Source organism: Lasioglossum baleicum, chromosome 17 (genome assembly GCF_051020765.1).
Source record: "Lasioglossum baleicum chromosome 17, iyLasBale1, whole genome shotgun sequence".
Lineage (NCBI taxonomy): Eukaryota > Metazoa > Arthropoda > Insecta > Hymenoptera > Halictidae > Lasioglossum > Lasioglossum baleicum.
The window spans coordinates 7108138-7127855 of record NC_134945.1 but is presented as its reverse complement, the minus strand read 5'-3'; the positions used below and the strand labels follow the sequence as shown (position 1 = coordinate 7127855).

At 40.2% G+C, this 19718-nt stretch overlaps 1 protein-coding gene across 13 annotated transcripts in view; it reads left to right on the top strand.

Moving 5' to 3' along the window:
- Positions 1-19718, top strand: part of Mical (Molecule interacting with CasL) — a 75883-nt gene that overhangs the window by 41124 nt on the left and 15041 nt on the right. For 8 of the 13 annotated variants that reach the window (XR_013010822.1, XR_013010823.1, XM_076441795.1 and 5 more), the window contains exons 2-16: positions 3996-4293; positions 5262-5586; positions 6397-6755; positions 7262-7519; positions 7602-7804; positions 8867-9000; positions 9074-9321; positions 9950-10072; positions 11692-11925; positions 15046-15285; positions 16764-16905; positions 17701-17822; positions 17871-18095; positions 18602-18761; positions 18892-19055. Coding sequence is in view for 11 of the 13 variants with exons in the window: in XM_076441795.1 (XP_076297910.1) it covers positions 4006-4293; positions 5262-5586; positions 6397-6755; positions 7262-7519; positions 7602-7804; positions 8867-9000; positions 9074-9321; positions 9950-10072; positions 11692-11925; positions 15046-15285; positions 16764-16905; positions 17701-17822; positions 17871-18095; positions 18602-18761; positions 18892-19055 (3225 nt within the window). In the remaining 2 variants the exon portion in view is untranslated. Of the gene's footprint in view, positions 1-3995; positions 4294-5261; positions 5587-6396; positions 6756-7261; positions 7520-7601; positions 7805-8866; positions 9001-9073; positions 9322-9949; positions 10073-11691; positions 11926-15045; positions 15286-16763; positions 16906-17700; positions 17823-17870; positions 18096-18601; positions 18762-18891; positions 19056-19718 lie in introns of those variants that run through there. The other 5 variants (XM_076441799.1, XM_076441791.1, XM_076441798.1 and 2 more) reach the window with 3 other exon arrangements.

Genomic DNA, 19718 nt, shown 5'->3' with positions numbered 1-19718 from the left:
CAATTTTCAAAGTCCTGATAATGTTAATAAATGTTCTATTTTTCATAATTCTCCTATAAATTATGACGTATTTGGTATGCAATCTAGTAGATTTTTACCCGGAGAATTGACGATTATGTAGCAGCACGACGCTAGAACCGATGCACAGTGGGTAGAAACTAGGGCTGTTACTTTTCCGAAGCTTCGACTCTTTGAAGGATTCGGAGGAACGAAGGGAATAGTGATGGGCACAAAAATGAGTTAGGTGTTATTTAAAACATTACGAGAGTTTAAAAGTTCTGTTGTATTATTTTCAATCTTTGTCCATGTTGACAAAGAACATAAATTTCTATTTCACTCCAGTTTGTTATAATTCAGGTAAAACATTTTTATTTTGCATGAAGATCCGCTGTCTAGTGATGGGCATACAATACGCAAGTTTTAGAACAAATCAGTCAGCACAGAGTTTCGAATCAATTCGATATTTATTCGAAATCGGAAATTCTTGAATGGCTTGAAGTCTTCGCAATTTTCAAAGTCCTGATAATGTTAATAAATGTTATACTTTTCATAATTCTCCTATAAATTATGACGTATTTGGTATGCAATCTAGTAGATTTTTACCCGGAGAATTGACGATTATGTAGCAGCACGACGCTAGAACCGATGCACAGTGGGTAGAAACTAGGGCTGCTACTTTTCCGAAGCTTCGACTCTTTGAAGGATTCGGAGGAACGAAGGGAATAGTGACGGGTACAAAAATGAGTTAGGTGGTACTTAAAACATTACGAGAATTTAAAAGTCCTGTTGTATTATTTTCAATTTTTGTCCATGTTGACAAAGAACATAAATTTCTATTTCACTCCAGTTTGTTATAATTCAGGTAAAACGTTTTTATTTTGCATGAAGACCCGCTGTCTAGTGATGGGCATACAATACGCAAGTTTTAGAACAAATCAGTCAGCACAGAGTTTCGAATCAATTCGATATTTATTCGAAATCGGAAATTCTTGAAAGGCATGAAGTCTTGGCAATTTTCAAAGTCCTGATAATGTTAATAAATGTTATACTTTTCATAATTCTCCTATAAATTATGACGTGTTTGGTATGCAATCCACTAGATTTTTACCCGGAGAATCAACGATTATGTAGCAGCACGATGCTAGAACCGACGCACAGTGGGTAGAAACTAGGGCTGCTACTTTTCCGAAGCTTCGACTCTTTGAAGGATTCGGAGGAACGAAGGGAATAGTGACGGGTACAAAAATGAGTTAGGTGGTACTTAAAACATTACGAGAATTTAAAAGTCCTGTTGTATTATTTTCAATTTTTGTCCATGTTGACAAAGAACATAAATTTCTATTTCACTCCAGTTTGTTATAATTCAGGTAAAACGTTTTTATTTTGCATGAAGACCCGCTGTCTAGTGATGGGCATACAATACGCAAGTTTTAGAACAAATCAGTCAGCACAGAGTTTCGAATCAATTCGATATTTATTCGAAATCGGAAATTCTTGAAAGGCATGAAGTCTTGGCAATTTTCAAAGTCCTGATAATGTTAATAAATGTTATACTTTTCATAATTCTCCTATAAATTATGACGTGTTTGGTATGCAATCCACTAGATTTTTACCCGGAGAATCAACGATTATGTAGCAGCACGATGCTAGAACCGACGCACAGTGGGTAGAAACTAGGGCTGTTACTTTTCCGAAGCTTCGACTCTTTGAAGGATTCGGAGGAACGAAGGGAATAGTGATGGGTACAAAAATGAGTTAGGTGTTATTTAAAACATTACGAGAATTTAAAAGTTCTGTTGTATTATTTTCAATTTTTTTTCAACATAAATTTCTATTTCACTCCAGTTTGTTATAATTCAGGTAAAACATTTTTATTTTGCATGAAGATCCGCTGTCTAGTGATGGGCATACAATACGCAAGTTTTAGAACAAATCAGTCAGCACAGAGTTTCGAATCAATTCGATATTTATTCGAAATCGGAAATTCTTGAAAGGCATGAAGTCTTGGCAATTTTCAAAGTCCTGATAATGTTAATAAATGTTATACTTTTCATAATTCTCCTATAAATTATGACGTGTTTGGTATGCAATCCACTAGATTTTTACCCGGAGAATCAACGATTATGTAGCAGCACGATGCTAGAACCGACGCACAGTGGGTAGAAACTAGGGCTGTTACTTTTCCGAAGCTTCGACTCTTTGAAGGATTCGGAGGAACGAAGGGAATAGTGATGGGTACAAAAATGAGTTAGGTGTTATTTAAAACATTACGAGAATTTAAAAGTTCTGTTGTATTATTTTCAATTTTTTTTCAACATAAATTTCTATTTCACTCCAGTTTGTTATAATTCAGGTAAAACATTTTTATTTTGCATGAAGACCCGCTGTCTAGTGATGGGCATACAATACGCAAGTTTTAGAACAAATCAGTCAGCACAGAGTTTCGAATCAATTCGATATTTATTCGAAATCGGAAATTCTTGAATGGCTTGAAGTCTTGGCAATTTTCAAAGTCCTGATAATGTTAATAAATGTTATACTTTTCATAATTCTCCTATAAATTATGACGTGTTTGGTATGCAATCCAGTAGATTTGTACCCGGAGAATCTGCAGATCCAACTTTCGATCCTGTAGGATCAACGGTTCAGGAGTTATGCTTGCTCAAAGTTGAGCAATCTGCAGTGTTTTCGAAAGGTTCGAAATTGCTCAACTTTAAACACTTATAACTCCTGAACCAGTCATCCTACAGGATCGAAACTTCGTTCGAAGCTTCGTTTGATCGAATTTTTTGTCGTAAGTATTGAATCGAAGCGATTCACTATCTCTATCACTATCTATAACTTCTGATGTTCAGAAGTCAGAAATCGCTTTTGGTATCTTAATATTTGCAGCATGTGTCGTTCCAGAAGAGATTTCCACAGGTTGCGCCGATCAGCCTGTTCGTGATTTTCTTCTCGTGCATAGCGTGACGCTTCTTTTTCTAGCGCCAACACGCGGCACACCAGATTTGCCCTGGAATTTTCCCCGCAGCCACGTGTTATTTCCGTCGAATGTGTTTTGCCTCGGGAACGAACGTGGCGGGACGTCGTCATCGTTTAGGAACGAAACAATGGCGATGACGGTTTGTTTCATTTATGGTGTTGAGCGAGCGTTAACTCTCCGCGTTTCGATAAATACTTGGCATGTATGAACGCGCCGACATTCTTCTTCTCTCGTTGCCTCGCGATTTCGACCGCGGATATTCCTGCAAAATTTTCATCTTATCCCGCAGCAATTTATTCGAACAGAACAATACAAAGAAGTTTTATTTAGATACAATTTTTGCCTCTCTGCCCTTAACATGGCATTTTATCGAGTTCGTCTTGAAATCGTCCTTGAAAAAAATTATAGGTGACCTTGATGAATTGGATGTGACCTTGAAAAAATCATGGAAAAAGGAGTTCACAAAAAAATTGCTATAATCACGTGGAAGCTCTCTTGAAACTATGCTATATCTGACAAAAACATTTCTATATCTGAAAAAAATTATAGGTGACCTTGAACAATTGGAGGTGACCTTGAAAAGATTCTCTACACTCCTTACTATTATCTTGCTATTATATAGCTATTAAAAATTCACAATCACAAATTTTTAGGACTACCTGTATGCGGTTAGGGATATATTGAGCGTCGCGCGGGGAGGTGTAACGGTTAAATTTATTAATAATTTACATCTCCTAAACGCATAGGCTTTTTAAAATAATTTTTCAAAATATTGCATTGTCATCCAGTTCTGAGCTATGTTTAAAATTTCATGTCTTTAGCTCGTCGGGAAGTTAGTTTAAAATCAATTGAGAAATTTGTACCGAACAGACAGATAAACAGACAAGAAAGCAAGCTGTTTACATGCTGTCCTTTCCTACATTCACATAGTGTTCCCTTCCGATCTATGTCACGACACAGAATTGACTTAGAATGGGACATTACTTTATAAAGATATTTGTATGATTTACAGAATCGGCAAGATGGATCATCTGCAAACCGGTCGGAAGCAAGCGGTGAGCTCGCCGGAATTGGCGTTGGCGAACGAGGTGTTCAATTTGTTCTGCAACGCGACCACTCTGAAGACCATCCTTGGCCACTTCAGACACCTGTGCGACCTGCTCAAGATCAGGCCGAACACGATCACCCAGTTCTACCCGAAACTGAAGGGGAAGCTGCGATCGTGGAAGGCGCAGGCCCTGTGGAAGAAGTTCGATCAGAGGGCGAACCATAAATGTTACAATCGTGGCAAAGCATGCCCCAATACGAGGGTAACTATCCTTGGCCGTGTTTCCGTTTACGTCCGTGCTCAGAATTGAATGAAACTTTGGGAATAGGTTCTTTTCTCACTAAAATGATGATTGTCAGAAGGATTTTTGACGGCTCGAAAAAATTTATTTTACCATTTCAATGTCAGTCCCTACATTACCGACAAAATTTTTGTACGACGATCTTTTTAAAACGATCATCATTGTAGATGTTTAGAAAACGGTGGTTCCATTTAAAAAGATGAAGGTTATCTTGATATCTCTAAAAGAAATTAAATAAAAACAAAAAAATATTTTTGGTGTCGTATGAGCCCCATTTTACCATTCAACATTGTCCTCAAGATTTTTATGAAAATTTAATAGTTACACACCAACGATATCTGTACATTGAAGAGATATACAGGGTGGGACAATAACTGTCTCCACCTTGAATATCTCTGTTATTTGCAATAATATGGAGAAATGTTATCAACAAAAATTGCACGGTACAGAGTGACGCGATATTGTAGGCATAGAGGAGATTCCAAGGTCACCTTGATTTTTTTAAATGGAATATCCTATTTTTTTATACCGTAGATCGATAGAGTATCAAATTCTGAGTATAAACGTGTTGACCTTCACATGTCCTAAATCGAATAGTTAACGAGATATCATCGAAATAATTTTCATTCTTTTTTGGACAATATCTTGTTAATTGTTAGGTTTAGGACATATGGACGTCAACACTTTTCTACTCAGAATTTGATACTCTATCGATCTGTGGTATAAAAAATAGGACAGTCCATTTAAAAAATCAAGGTGACCTTGGAATCTGTATCGTGCAATTTTTGTTGATAACATTTTTCCATGTTATTGCAATTAACGGAGATATTCAGGGTGGACATAGTTGTTGCTCCACCCTGTTATTCACGTACCATGTGTATTTATACGTATAACCTCTGACAAAAAACTGAATGGAGATATCGTTGCAGGTGTTGATCATCGGAGGCGGTCCATGCGGGCTTCGTTCGGCTATAGAGGCTCAGCTGTTGGGAGCAAAGGTGGTCGTCGTGGAGAAAAGAGACCGGATGTCCAGGAACAATGTTCTCCATCTTTGGCCGTTCGTTATACAAGATCTCCGTGGTCTAGGGGCGAAGAAATTTTTCGGAAAATTTTGCGCCGGATCTATCGATCACATCAGCATACGGCAGCTTCAATGTATCTTGCTCAAAGTCGCCTTAATCCTGGGCGTCGAGTTCCACGAGAGCGTGAGCTTCGATTCACTGATACCGCCGCCGGAAAACCAGGAGGAAGGCAGTGAGTAGTTGACTTCTACGGTCGGGGACAAGAAGATCGTTGATTCATAGACAAGCATCAATTAAATTTCCTGTGCACACGTGATTTGACACGTTTTGTGTCCACCAATGTCTGTTTCTCAACATAATAGTCACTGTTTTACCGACTCAGTCACTGTATCGGTAAAATGTCGGTAAAACAGTGACTGAAAATTGAGAACCAGACACTAGCGCTCCTACTTAAGGGGCTAGTATACCCTCTATTTGTAACTAGAAAATACCTAGAATATTACTAGAAAAAGGGGTCGAAACATGGGTTTGCGCGGTTTCGTTTAATGTCCTTATACGAGCAAATTTTGGGCTGATTGAGGGCTCATTCGAAAGAGGAAGGTTCACCGCATGGTGCTCTGGTCATCATAGCAGTCAAGAAGTCTTTTGGAGACAGAAAAATGCATTGAAATCTGCGGGTTTTTTCCCTAGATTTTTACACTACTTTAGACACTAATATTATTAGATATAAACATAATCTCGTTAACCTCATGACCAGAGCACCATGCGGTGAACCTTCCTCTTTCGAATGAGCCCACAATCAGCCCAAAATTTGCTCGTATGAGGACATTAAACGAAACCGCGCAAACCCATGTTTCAACCCCTTTTTCTAGTAAGATTCTAGTTCCTTTCTAGTTACAAATCGAGCCTATACTAGCCCCTTAAAATGCCATGGAACTGTTGAACTCTTTAATAATGCGAGAACAAAGAGACGTTGGCTGTGCTGTCTTTTTGTCTTTTTGTGCGCATCGTGTACCAGTTTATCAGGTGATCCTCGTTTCAGAAATCGGCTGGCGAGCGAAAGCAACCCCCGCGGATCACCCGGTGTCCCAGTACGAGTTCGACGTGTTGATCGGCGCGGACGGTAAGCGGAACACGCTCGAAGGTTTCAAGCGGAAGGAGTTCCGAGGGAAATTGGCGATCGCGATAACGGCGAATTTTATAAACAAACGCACCGAGGCGGAGGCTCGGGTGGAAGAGATCAGCGGAGTGGCTTTTATCTTCAATCAGAAGTTTTTCAAGGAGCTGTACCAGGAGACTGGTATCGATCTGGAGAATATCGTGTATTACAAGGACGACACGCATTATTTCGTGATGACTGCGAAGAAGCACAGTTTGATCGACAAGGGAGTTATTCTGCAGGTATATCTAGATTTGATCTAGATTAGGGTAGTTTAGGTTAAGGCACTACCCAAAAAAGGGTTAAAAATTTTTTTCTAGCACGGATTTGAAAAAAATGTAAATTGGCGAATGGGCGGGGGGAAATTAGGTAATTTTTAAAGTTCCTTCTAGACCCTCCGTGTGGGTATTCGTTTAAGAGGGTTTTTAATAAGCTTTAAAGCCACATTTTAAAAAGGGGGGGGGGTGAATTAGGCTTTTAAGCGAAAAAAAAGCATAAAGTTAGGGCATTTAGGGTCGAAACCTAGATAAAACTTAGCGAGCGATAAAGTGAAGGCTAAAAGCCTACCGAATCTTAGACTAGGACGATTAGGGAAATTTTTAAATACTTGAAATACTGTAAAAACGTGAGAGAGCAGAGGTGGAGATGTTGTGTTGGATATTATAGAATAAAGGTATACTATTTTGCCCGGTATGGTTAGGTCAGGTTAGGTTATTCCATGCAATAACGATATCAAACGGTCGTTTAGGATCATGCGGACACTGCCAAATTGCTCGCCAAAGAGAACGTGGATCGCGAGGCATTGATGCTTTACGCTCGCGAGGCAGCTGAATTCTCGACGGAATACCAGATGATGGATATGGAATTCGCAGTGAATCATTACGGGCAACCAGACGTGGCCATGTTCGACTTCACGTCTATGTATGCGGCGGAGAATGCCAGTCGGATTTTGGAGCGTCGCGGACATCGATTGCTCATGATCCTTGTCGGCGACAGCCTGCTGGAGGTTCGTTCGATCGCGTTTCCTGCACGATACTTAAATAGAACTGCGATATGCGACCAGCAAATTAAATGAAAACCTGTTGCAGCCGTTTTGGCCGACCGGTTCCGGCTGCGCGAGAGGATTCTTGAGCTCGTTGGACGCTTGCTGGGCGATCAAGCAATGGGGATCGACGACGTCACCCCTAGAAGTGATCGGGGAACGAGAGTCGATCTATAGACTCCTCGGACAGACTACCCCGGAGAACTTGAACAGAGACTACGCCGCGTACACTCTGGACCCGCACACCAGGTATAACGCAGTTCTTTGAAGAGACCTCGTAGACTTAGAACGCTGAGAAAAGAATAGGGGGCGATCTTTGCGAATTGTTTTCATGTCAAAATTTCAAAGAGTCTTCGAATGAAAGGCCTAGCCGATTAAGATGGTCAGAACTGCCCTTAGAGGTTATTCAATGGCTCTTGAGTACCCATCTGAGTAAAATTTCAGCCCTCTAGCTTGCCCGTGAGGGTAGTTATAGGGTAAACTAGATTTCGCGCTTTCTCGCTCATTTTCCGCTCTCGGATGTTTTCTAAAATTCTGAAAAAAATGTGCCACGTGTCGGGTCTCCAGACGCATTTCATAGAAATTTTTCAGATTTTTCGGCTGCAAACTATGGTCGTGAAAAATGAAAAACGCTCGAAACGTCGGAAAAATGAGGATTTCTCAAAAATATGAAAACATGCTATTTTACTGTTTAGCGCCCTAATAAGCTACCATCGAAAGCAGTGTCCTCGATTTTTTTCAGATTTTTTGTTGTGGGAGATCATTGTCAAAAACAATAAAAACCAAACTGCCTCGACGTTTTTGCTGCTAGAAGGAAAGCTAGACTCGAGTGTTTTTCATTTTTCACGACCACAGTTTGCAGCCAAAAAATCTGAGAAAATTCTATAAAATGCGTCTTGAGACCCGACACGTGCCACATTTTTCTCAGAATTTTAGAAAACATTCGAAAGCGGAAAATGAGCGGGAAAGCGCGAAATCTAATTTACCCTATAACTACCCTCACGGGCAAGCTAGAGGGCAGTAATTTTACTCGGATGGGTTTTTATTGGTCAGCTTTCGAATGGTTCAAGAGCCATTGAAAAATCTCTAGGCCCAGTACAGTATTGATTGCTTTCTTGCTAAATTCCCGTTCCCGAGAACCAAGGTTATTCCTTCCCTAGTAGTTTTCATTCAATAAAATTGTGTAATCGAAGGAGGCAATCAATAAAACTGATATTTCCTCTGCGCACCGATCTAATTATTTTTGTCCCTTACGATTAGTCTCGGACAATCGTTATTCTGGTTATCTACAGTAACTGAATTCTCTTTAAGATACCCAAATCTGAATGTATCCTCTGTAACTCCAATGCAAGTGCGAAGTCTCCTCGATACAGATGATCCCGACAGCACCAAGCAGCTTCCGCCGCCAGCTGACGTTGACATCCCTAAGAAACGCCGTCGCCGCGGTGAGTTTCAACGCTGTTAGTTTACCATGATCGATTGCCGTTGCTTCATTTCAAGTGTGTCACGCCTGTGCAGATCTCCACGGAGATTCCCAAATCCATCCAGACATGCTACTCCGCTGGCTGCAAAAGCAGGTAGCTCTCTACGACACGGCCAAGATTCAAGACATGGGCGCCTCGTTCAAAAACGGACTGGCCATTTGCGCGATCATCCACAGATACCGTCCGAATCTGATCGATTTTCACAGCTTGCAGCCGGAAGACGTGGAAAAGAATAACCAACTGGCCTTCGACATTCTTGAAAAAGAGTTGGGCATACCGCCGGTAAGTTAGCATGGGAAATTCGATTATCTTTGAACAGGGCTACGGAGTTGATACGTATGGTCCAGTCAATGAATGCTCATAAGCCGGTGTAGAGGGAAATGGAAAGAACACAATTTTTAACTTTGGATATGTGTTTGGACTAGTTAGAAGGTAAACATACTAAAAGTCCCTACTCATAGGAGTCCCTGCGCAAGGAGGCACGTAGTAGAAGGTCCCCTTTTTCGGTTTTACGCTTATATCTAGGAAACTATGCGTCCTAGCGATAAGACCATTCTATACAAAATTAAAGCTGACAAAATGTGCCACAAGATTGATTCGATTCAGTTTTCCGCTATCTCGCATAGTTTCCGAGATATCCGCGCTCAATGTTCACTTTGGTATTATTTGTTCGAGTTAGTGTTTTTGCTTCAATGCTGCTCAGCTGCTAGGAGTGGTGACTTTTAGTATATTTACCACCTAACTAGTCCAAACAAAGACCCAAACTTAAAAATTGTGTTCCTTCCATTTTCCTCTACAACTTTTCGTTGACTGGACTAATAGCTTCTTCTTACTTTGGCTCCGACTCCTCAACCCTGCTTTGAACATTCAAACAATTCAATTTCGTTAAATTCCTTATCAAATTCTTTAGATAATGACTGGAGAAGAGATGGCTGAATGCGACGTTCCCGACAAGCTCGCCATGTTTTCCTACCTGACACAAATATACGACGTCTTCCGCGGCGAAATTCCTTACGTGAAGCATCCGAAATTCGTAAGTGTATCATCAACATATATACACGTACATGTGGTAAACGTATCACCGGAAGGAAAGAATATTTTGTAGCGGTCACCGATGCGCTCGAAGTCGCGGACGAAACAGCATTTATCCCCAGCGGAGTATCATTATCCCGGAAAGACGTACCACTGTTCTAAAATTCCTGATCCTTCGTCGAATAAAAACTCCTGTTCTCGATCGTACAATATTTGTGAACAACGGTCCGAATTTCGATCCGCAAACTCCGTTTCCCGATCGTCCTCCCGAGCAACGATCGGTTCGCTAGATTATAATAACAATCGGCGGACATCGTCGAGGAAAATAACCGTGAGAGATCAGAGGTCCGAGAACAGCTGGATACGAGACAAACTCGAGTCGCTGCGAAGAATGTTGAAACTCGCCGCCGACGATAACGATATAGAATCTCGCGTGGGAAATAGTAAAGTTAAAGAACCGATAATGTCTACTGCTAATTGAGAAATGGTCTTGCATGGGGATGGGATCAAGTTCAATACAGGGTGACAGGAATTGACGGAGTTAATCATTTCTTATTATAATTCTGTCAAATCGACGAATTTTGAAAAACCAAATAATAACAACCATAACATGGACCTTTAGTATTCATACATTTAAGAAGTTTCGAAATGGCCACCCTTTGCGCCGATACAGAGGCTCAAACGTGTCTTGAAATTTTCGGCGATGGGCCGCAGCTTCTGGCGTTATTCGGTCCCACTCCTGGTGCAGAGATTTTTTCAATGACTCCAAATTTTTATGGGACCGAGCACAGGCCCTGGCCTCCAAAATCGGCCACACGCTGTAGTCCATCGGGTTGAGATTCGGTGAGTACGGCGGCCATTCCACAGATGTGATGAAACCTGGAAAATGGGCCTTGCACCACTCCTGAGTCGTTTTCGACCTGTGGGCCGGCGCGGAATCCTGCTGTAACGTCCATTCCGGATCGCCGAGGTGCTGTTGGGCCCACAGAAGTACGACGGCTTCAAGAAGTGTCCCGTCGATACACTTCTTGGTTGATTTTGACCTCTTGATCCACGAAAACCGTAGCAAATCCCATTTTCCAGGTTTCATCGCATCTGCGGAATGGCCGCCGTACTCACCGGATCTCAACTCTATGAACTCCAGCGTTTGGTCGATTTTCGAGGCCAGGGCCTGTGCTCAGACCCATAAAAGTTTCGAGTCGCTGAAAAAATCTCTGCGCCGGGTTTGGGACCGAATGACGCCAGAAGAGCTGCGGCCCATTGCCGAAAATTTCAAAACACGTTTGAGCCTCTGAATCGGCTCAAAGGGTGGCCACTTCGAAACTTCTTAAATATATGAATACTAAAGAATTATAATAAGAAATGTTTCACTCCGTTATTTCTTGTCATCCTGTATACATTAGAGTTAGAGTTGCATCACTAGAGTTTCACTGAAAATTGTTGTGAGGCTGTTGAGCCTGTTGAAAATTGTTGCGAGGCTGTTGAACCTGTTGAAAATTGTTGCGAGGTTGTTGAACCTGTTTGCGAGGTACTTGATCACATCCCTAATCTTGCGGAACTTGTTGAGTAGGCGTGTGGCGAATAAGTTCGTTCTAACGAGTCATGTTGTACTTGCCGAAGGAACCGGAGAACGAGGAGAGACCGTCGCACAGCAAACAGCTGAGCCAAATGACGCCCGATCAAAAGGTTCAGTTGCTCGAACGAATTGCCAATAGGGAGCGGGAGGAAGGCGGAACGAGGACAAGGCACTCGCGATCGAGACACAACGAAAATTTAAACCCCGCTGACAAAAAGGACACTATCAGTCGACGTTCTCGGAAGAGACGCAGCACCGAGAAGATGGGCGCGACAGTTGTAAGTTTTCCAGTCTGTCTATTTACATTGTACGTCGAATTACAAAGTCGACCGAAATATCGACTGTTTATCTATCAATTTTTTAATCATACGTTCTTTTTGGAAGCTTTTAGTTAACAGGCTATCAAAGGTTAGAGTGTTCTCGTTCCGTTTAACCCATCCGGTCGAAAATACAGCACGTGCTCCTTCGGATGATGTGACTCGCGTCTGTGCGGATGATGTTACTTGTTTATCCCCGCTGCTAGAGGATTCCCCTTCGATGATGAAGAACCGATCACTGAAGAATTAAGGGATCACTTGTGCGAACCCGAAAAATTGGTCCCACTTTACGTGATCATACCTCCGTCAAAAATTGCCGTATCGATATCGTTGAACAATGGTTTGAAAGCCTGAAACCTCTAGTTTCAGATGCCCCGTTTCAAATTGTTGCTATGTTGGTTTTTTACTAAGTTATAGCGAGATGAAGACAACATTGACGGTTAACATAAATTTTGTGCAACTTTGGAACATCACACGGGGAGCAACAAATTTTTTTGATAAATCGCGTTAATATCATTTGGAAGCGCTATCTTTCCTGTGTGAATTGTGTGGTTGTTGAATATTGTGCGATTTTTTTTATTCGAGTTATTCAACATTGAAGTAAATATGGGCTTTTCAACTTTAACTGGCTCCAGAAAGCGAAAAAATTATCGTAGAATCTTGTGCAAAAAAGCAATAGAAAGAGCGTTTCTTTCTCTTCAAGGCACTCCTTTTGTTTTTTCAATTTCATTAACATTTCGATGTACCAGGTGTTTCCGAAAATATGCTTGAAAAATGCACAATTTCCATTTTTCCTTTAGCTCGCTATATCTCGGCGAGAAATGATCGTAATAGCATGATCCGAACGTCAGATTGAAGCAGAGATTCTGCCGATTCGATTGAGTACCCCATGAACTCGCTGCGGCAATTTTTTACCTATGGCAGCTGTGTTGAAGATCGTGCTTCGCAGAAATTAGCCACGTACAGCGGCAGCCTGACATCTCTGAATACGGACCAAACTCGATTCAAAATCAAAGAACTTTCGATAGAAATGAGGTAGAGCGAGGAAATTTTTTTTAAATGAAAGCTGAAACTTTGCAGAATATGGGAAAAATAGGGAGATTATGGTACGAACGTTTTTTAACGTTGAGAAAATTCGTTAAACATGTAGAATTTCAAGAAAATGTGGTTTCTCCAGTACCACGCGCGGAAAATTTTTTTGTAACATGTTGTATATCATTTCCCGTAGATTTTTTCACGCTGATTTCAAATCTGGCCTCAAAATTTGTCCACCACCTCAAGAAATCGATTGCTTGCAAAATCCTGAGGTCGTAGACAAATTTTGAGACCAGATTTGAAAGAAAAGCCCATATTTACTTCAACGTTGAATAACTCGAATAAAAAAAATCGCACAATGTTCAACAACCACACGATTTACACAGGAAAGATAGCCCTTCCAAATGATATTAACGCGATTTATCAAAAAAATTTGTTGCTCCCCGTGTGACGTTCCAAAGTTGCACAAAATTCTTGTTAACCGTCAATGTTGTCTTCATCTCGCTGTAACTTTGTAAAAAACCAACATAGCGACAATTTGAAATAGGAGCATCTGAAACTAGAGGTTTCACGCTTTCAAACCATTGTTCAACGATATCGATACGGCAATTTTTGACGGAGTTACGATCACGTAAATTGGGAGCAATTGTTCGGTTTCGCACAAGTGATCCCTTAATTCTTTTGAGGAGTGTAGTTTCATAATCGTAATTTCTTCATTTTCAGTTCCACTTGTAAGAAACTTTCATCAATAGATTTGTGAGATCTCCCTGGTTGAATAAGACCAAACTCGACAGAGTTGCGATCATATTTACCGATTTCACATCGAGCTGTTATCACACATTAAATCGTAAATATTTTAATTAGATAAATCTCTCAAGTACGTTGACAAAAGTTCTGTAAAAAAAGAAAGAGAAATAGAAAACTTTCCTATTGGCATTGACATTGTAATGGCCTCGTGCCTTAGTCATTCTTTCTTTCAGCAAACTTCGAATAACGTATTACCTCCACGCTTTCGAGTTTGTCACATCTCATCCGAAGGAATACTGTAATCTGGAAGAAACTGGAAAACAACCCGATGGGTGTAAAATTTGTTGTTCAACGAAGCGAATACAAAGTAACCGGATGGGTTAAACCGAAGATCAACCCTTTGCGCTTACAATAATTTGATACGTTTATTTTTGGAATTTTTATAAATAGGAACGATGAGATATTTCGAGGCAAAGGGTTGTTTCTCGCAGATTCAACCCCTTATGCGATGAATACCGGTGAATAATTATTTGGAAGAAAGTACGCAGTGATAGAAAACATTCTTTAAAAAATGCATATATAAAAACCGCGTCTCTTTGATAAGGGGTTGAAATAATCGACCACTAACGTTTCACATACATACACTTACACGAAACTTCGAATGCTTTATATAGTCACGCTGGCAGAAGATTAAACCAATTATTTATTCTGGGATAATCGTGTCGTCAATCGTGTTTATTGGATTTACCATAACCATGGCGCAGAAGGAATTCATTGCGTTCTAATCGCTTCGCATAGATCGACGAAAGTAACAGTTGGAACATTGCGAAATACGTATCGGTTATGTTATAAAACTTTTTCTATATCTATGTCTCTTTATATTTATGTTGTAATATATATACTTGCTACGCAAGCTTTCGTATTTGTCCTATTGACTAAAAAAAGAAAAGAAAGAAAGACTTATAGATGAAACTGGAAAGAGAGAAATAATAAATTAGGCTGAAATAGATTGCGGTAGAGTTTCTGTAGTTGTTGAGAAAGTAGAGTAGAAACCGTAAAAGTCGAAGTAATGTTTAACCTTGTGTAAATGATAAGAAGCGAAAGACTACCCTTTTATGTGAGTTGTGATCGTACGAGTTTGACAGAGATGGCACCGAACTAAGCTAATACGGAGGCGGTGTTTGTTTACGATTAATCGAGACTTTTTGAGAACTAGTTTGCCACGGAGGTTAGAGCTTCGAACTCCGTTGAAAAGGTAGATGGGGGACGAGACAATTAATCTGACGATATCTTTGAAAGGAGGAAAGGCAGAAGAGACTGGCCGATATCGAAATGAATCGTGCAGATCGAATGCGAAGACGGCAATATTTACGAAAGATGGCGACGCAGCAATTCTACAAAAGCGTGCAGATGCTGCAGGCGAACGCGAAACGCGAGAAAGACGAGCCGTTCGAAGATTATTCGATATTCTTGTACCGTCAAACTGCGCCAGATTTCAAGGATAGAGTGAAATACCTTGAACAGAAAATATTATACCCAGTAAGCCAGAGAACACCGAACACGATTTTACGGAGTGTACATAATAAGCACTTTTGCTCCTCTTAACAAACAGTTTTGTGAATTAAAACTATATCTTACCGTTAGCCCGACGATTCGACAGCGGATCGCCGTGTAATAGTTCTTGTACGTGAATGATTTCGGCATGTACTGCTCATTTACATACTATGTATCAGGTTGTTGCATATGAAATGAACGATTTGTGGCAATCACATTAAACAAACACGATCTTGTGTACCCAATGTATTCTGTCTACTTTCAAGTTTCTTGATTGTATGGTAAAAATAAGATATTACGGTCATTCATGTTTTTCAGCGACTAGTAAGTTAATTAATCATCGCGTTCTCACCAAAAATCAGATGGAAGTTATTCTTTCAGACATACACTGGCGGACAAAATGATTAGGCACCGTTGTACACACACGAAATTAAAACGAATTATATTCACAGATGAAAGGAAACTAAATTTGGATGGTCCAGATGGATGCAAGTACTATTTCCATGATTTAAGAAAGAAACAAAGGGTTTTGTTACAGACACAGTGTATTATAGAGGTGTTACGACTAAACAGCTCTGTAAGGTTGACGTTTTGTGATAGTTTAGAGATTAGTTCGCCGCCAAAACCGTGATGTTTACTAGTATTCCATCTGGCGGCGACCAGAGAACTAACCTCAATCTATCACACCTTTCCGAGAGAAGTCCGAAGTGGAAATAAAATTTATTCAAGGCAGTATGAATAGTGCTAGCTACTTAAATTTAATTAAAGAGCAAATTGGAACATATGCTCGAAGAATTGCTGGCAGAAAATGTATACTTCAGCAAGATAATGCAGCTGTGCGTACTGCTCGCATAGTAAAAAATTATATTGAAGTGGAAAATGTCTCCTGACCTATATAAACATTATTGAGAACGTTTGATAGAAACGTTTTCTAAGAGTCGCATTCTAAAACCGGACATTTCCTATGCAACAACCTAATAATTGATTCGAGTAGACTTCAGTGGAAATTAAAGAGAAGCGTGTTTAACACTAACAACATACAATACGATGGAAAACAACAGAGGCAACATACGAGAATTTCGTGCATGCGATCGGTATATGCAATAATATTGTATAATTTGACGGCTACATAAATTATACTACTAACCGGTTTGACAAAGAGTATAATACTTATACCGTGAACGATTTTTTTTATATATCTTCTCATAATCGGACTACCATTCTTGCATAGTTTTTACGAAAGCTCTATCACATTTTGTACACTTTTAAACTGGCTACTACTTCTGTATAGTTTTCTTTTTTCGCGCTACTACACTAACATTTAAATGATTAATCAAGGGGAACATAAACTTGAAACGTTAATGTTCTGTTTGTACGCTTCCTTTTACAAAGTTTGTTGAATTCGTCATTGTTTATAGCGTGTACGCATCCGATTCATCTTGTATATCATAAATTTCTTTTAGGACAGGGAACCTAAGATGCACGCTGGACACCGTAGAAATAGCATAGACGAAGAGTTCTCCGGAAGAATAAAAAATATCGAGGACAAACTGAAGGGTTCCGCACCGTCCGAGAGGAAACCGAGGGATCTTCTACGCGCAATTGGTTTGTCATATAGCACGCATTTATTCTTAACAAGTTTAAGGAGGTAGACTCGTTTTTCCAGGATTGCGAGGGTGCGGTATCCGCCTCCTCGTTCCTCGATAACGCATGCGATGGGGTTTCTCAGTAGTCAGAAACGTAAGATAGAAGATCAATCTAGGCTGCGTTACCCCTCAAAAGCCCCATTTTTACGTTTACGAGGCGTAATTTGCATTGTTTGGCAGCATGTAGCTGTTGCGGCTTTATGAAAATAGGTAGATGCGCAGCTGTATACTTCCGAATAATGTAATAATGTAAATTGCGCCTAGCAGACGTAAAAATAGAACTTTTGTAGGCGATCGTGGCCTAAATTGATCTTTTATCTATTTACACAATTTGCACGCGTTGCCGACGTAAATCTATTCATGGTGAAATGGCAAAACATACTGAGCGGACTGAGCACTAATCAGCTGTCAATTGTCATATTGACAGTCGCTAGAAACAGTGTCGCCAATTTGAAAACCTAACCTAATCCTCAGCAAAGAAGTTTCGCTTCGAAAACTAACCTCTTAGAAAGACAAATGAGGCGTAATTTGCATTTTTCGGAATATAAAGCTGCGACAGCTACCGAATAATGCAAATTACGCCTCGTAAACGTAGAAATAGGACTTTTAAAAGGCCCATCATTGCATTATCGAGAGATGAGAAGGCACATCCCAGACCCTTGCAATCCTGGAAAAAACAAAAGCTTACCGATCAACGGAAGAAAGCCAATCGAGTAAATTCCTTGGAATAAACATTTCGGAAATTTGACTAAAGGCAAGATCGAGAAAACCGATTGGAACGTGAAGGAGATCGAAAAGAAAATCGAGGAGAGTAAGATGGGCCGATCGGCCCGGCACGACAAAGTAGAACGAGTGCCGAAATGGAGTCGAGAACAGGTTGGCATACAAAAGATTAACAAACGACGATAGTCAACGCTTTTTCAGATGTGTATATGCTTGATTCAGTTTTTAGCTCGACAAATCAAGATGGAGAAGAAGGGACGCGATCAGAAGGAGTCAGATAGTAAGTACGCTGATATTGACAATACCCTGAAGAATATAGACAAGAAGATCAAAGAGGGTAATGTGCTCGGGTACAATAAAGTCTCGGCTATGGCCGAACAATTTTCGAATAAAAATCAGGACGCGGAGCCCAAGGTGCAGAAATCGGTAAATACGATACTACAGAATCTCTCAATACTCGAAGATCTAGTCAGCAAGCTGTTCCTCGAACGTGTCACGTTCGTGTTCTTATTTCGTCCTGTATCGTCTAGTTGGAGAATCTAGTTTTGTGTACCCGTCTACGTGTAAACACGACACCCACGTGTAAAGTATTATGTAGGTTGTTTGCATACGAAACGTCCGATTTTTGGCAGCGACATTAAACAAACGCGATCTTGTTTTCTACGAGTTGCACTCTAAAATCTGCCATTTCATATACGCAACAACCTACTATTTCAATATTTTATGTCGCCATAAATTGTCAACGACTAAAAACGATTTACTAAACTGTTGAGACGTCGACTACTAATCACATTGACATCGCAGTAATCTTCGTGTAACGTTTAATTGTATAATACACGGTAAAACAATAAAGCGTATGTGCTGACTAAAATTTTACTGTATTGAAGGTTTCGAATTAACAATTACTATGCCATTTGATATGTTTCTTGCAGAACGTTAAGCCTACCATTACGTTGCCTGCTCAAGGAGGTTCGGAGATGTGTCATTTCTGCAATAAGAGAGTTTATTTGATGGAGAGACTAAGCGCTGAAGGGAAATTCTTCCATAGAGGCTGTTTCCGTTGCGAATATTGCTCTACCTCGTTAAGAATAGGTTCGTCGGTCCCCTTTAGAACCTGATAATTAGACTGCGGAGCTTTATGCATTTATAGCAATCGATGCAGACAATTTTTGTATGTTTTACTCGAAACAAACACGCTGATCCGTGTTTTTCCTATTCGTAGGAAATCACACATTCGACAGGAAGAAAAATGGCGGACGATTCTATTGCACGCAACACTTTGGCTTCTCGGGGACGATCAAAGCTCGCGTGGAAAAGAAGAGACTTACTTCGCTGAACAAGGAGAATATACCTCTCACGTCTGCAAATGTAAAAACACCAGAGAAGGTAGAACCTGAACTTCAACCGTACAACCACAGTGACTCTCATTAATATTCGTTTACTATGGGTCATTCCATGCCAAATCGATCACTTTTTGCAGGCACACCATCGTCGATTTTGCTCTAAATGAAATATGTTGTAATCCATGCGAAATTAGGGGGGTTTAAGTCATCATTTTGCCGGTTTCGAATTTTTTTCGAAATAGCAGGCCTTCGAAGTTTTCAATTTTTGCCCATTTCGGCGAAGACGGGCCTCGCTTACGAATTTTTATCTCGGGATCTGTTTGTCCGATCGAGCTACATTTTTTTTTGTTTTATTCGGGAAGGATTGGGCTGTTACAAAATAATTTTTTCAACCTTGAAAATTTTTCCATTGTCGAAAAATTTAAACAAATTCTTTTTTTATATTCTTCTCGATGAGGGGCCGGAGTGAAGAAGAATTTGTTTAAATTTTTCGACATTATAGAGTTGATTTTCGAGGTTGAAAAAATTATTTTGTGATAGCCCAATCCTTTCCGAATAAAATGAAAAAAAATGTAGCTCAATCGGACAAACAGTAACCGAGATAAAAATTCGTAAGCGAGGCTTGCAATCCTGGAAAAACGAGTCTACCCCCTTGAGAGTGTCCGAATATTAGTGGAAGTCACTGTACGTTAGAATGGATTCTAAA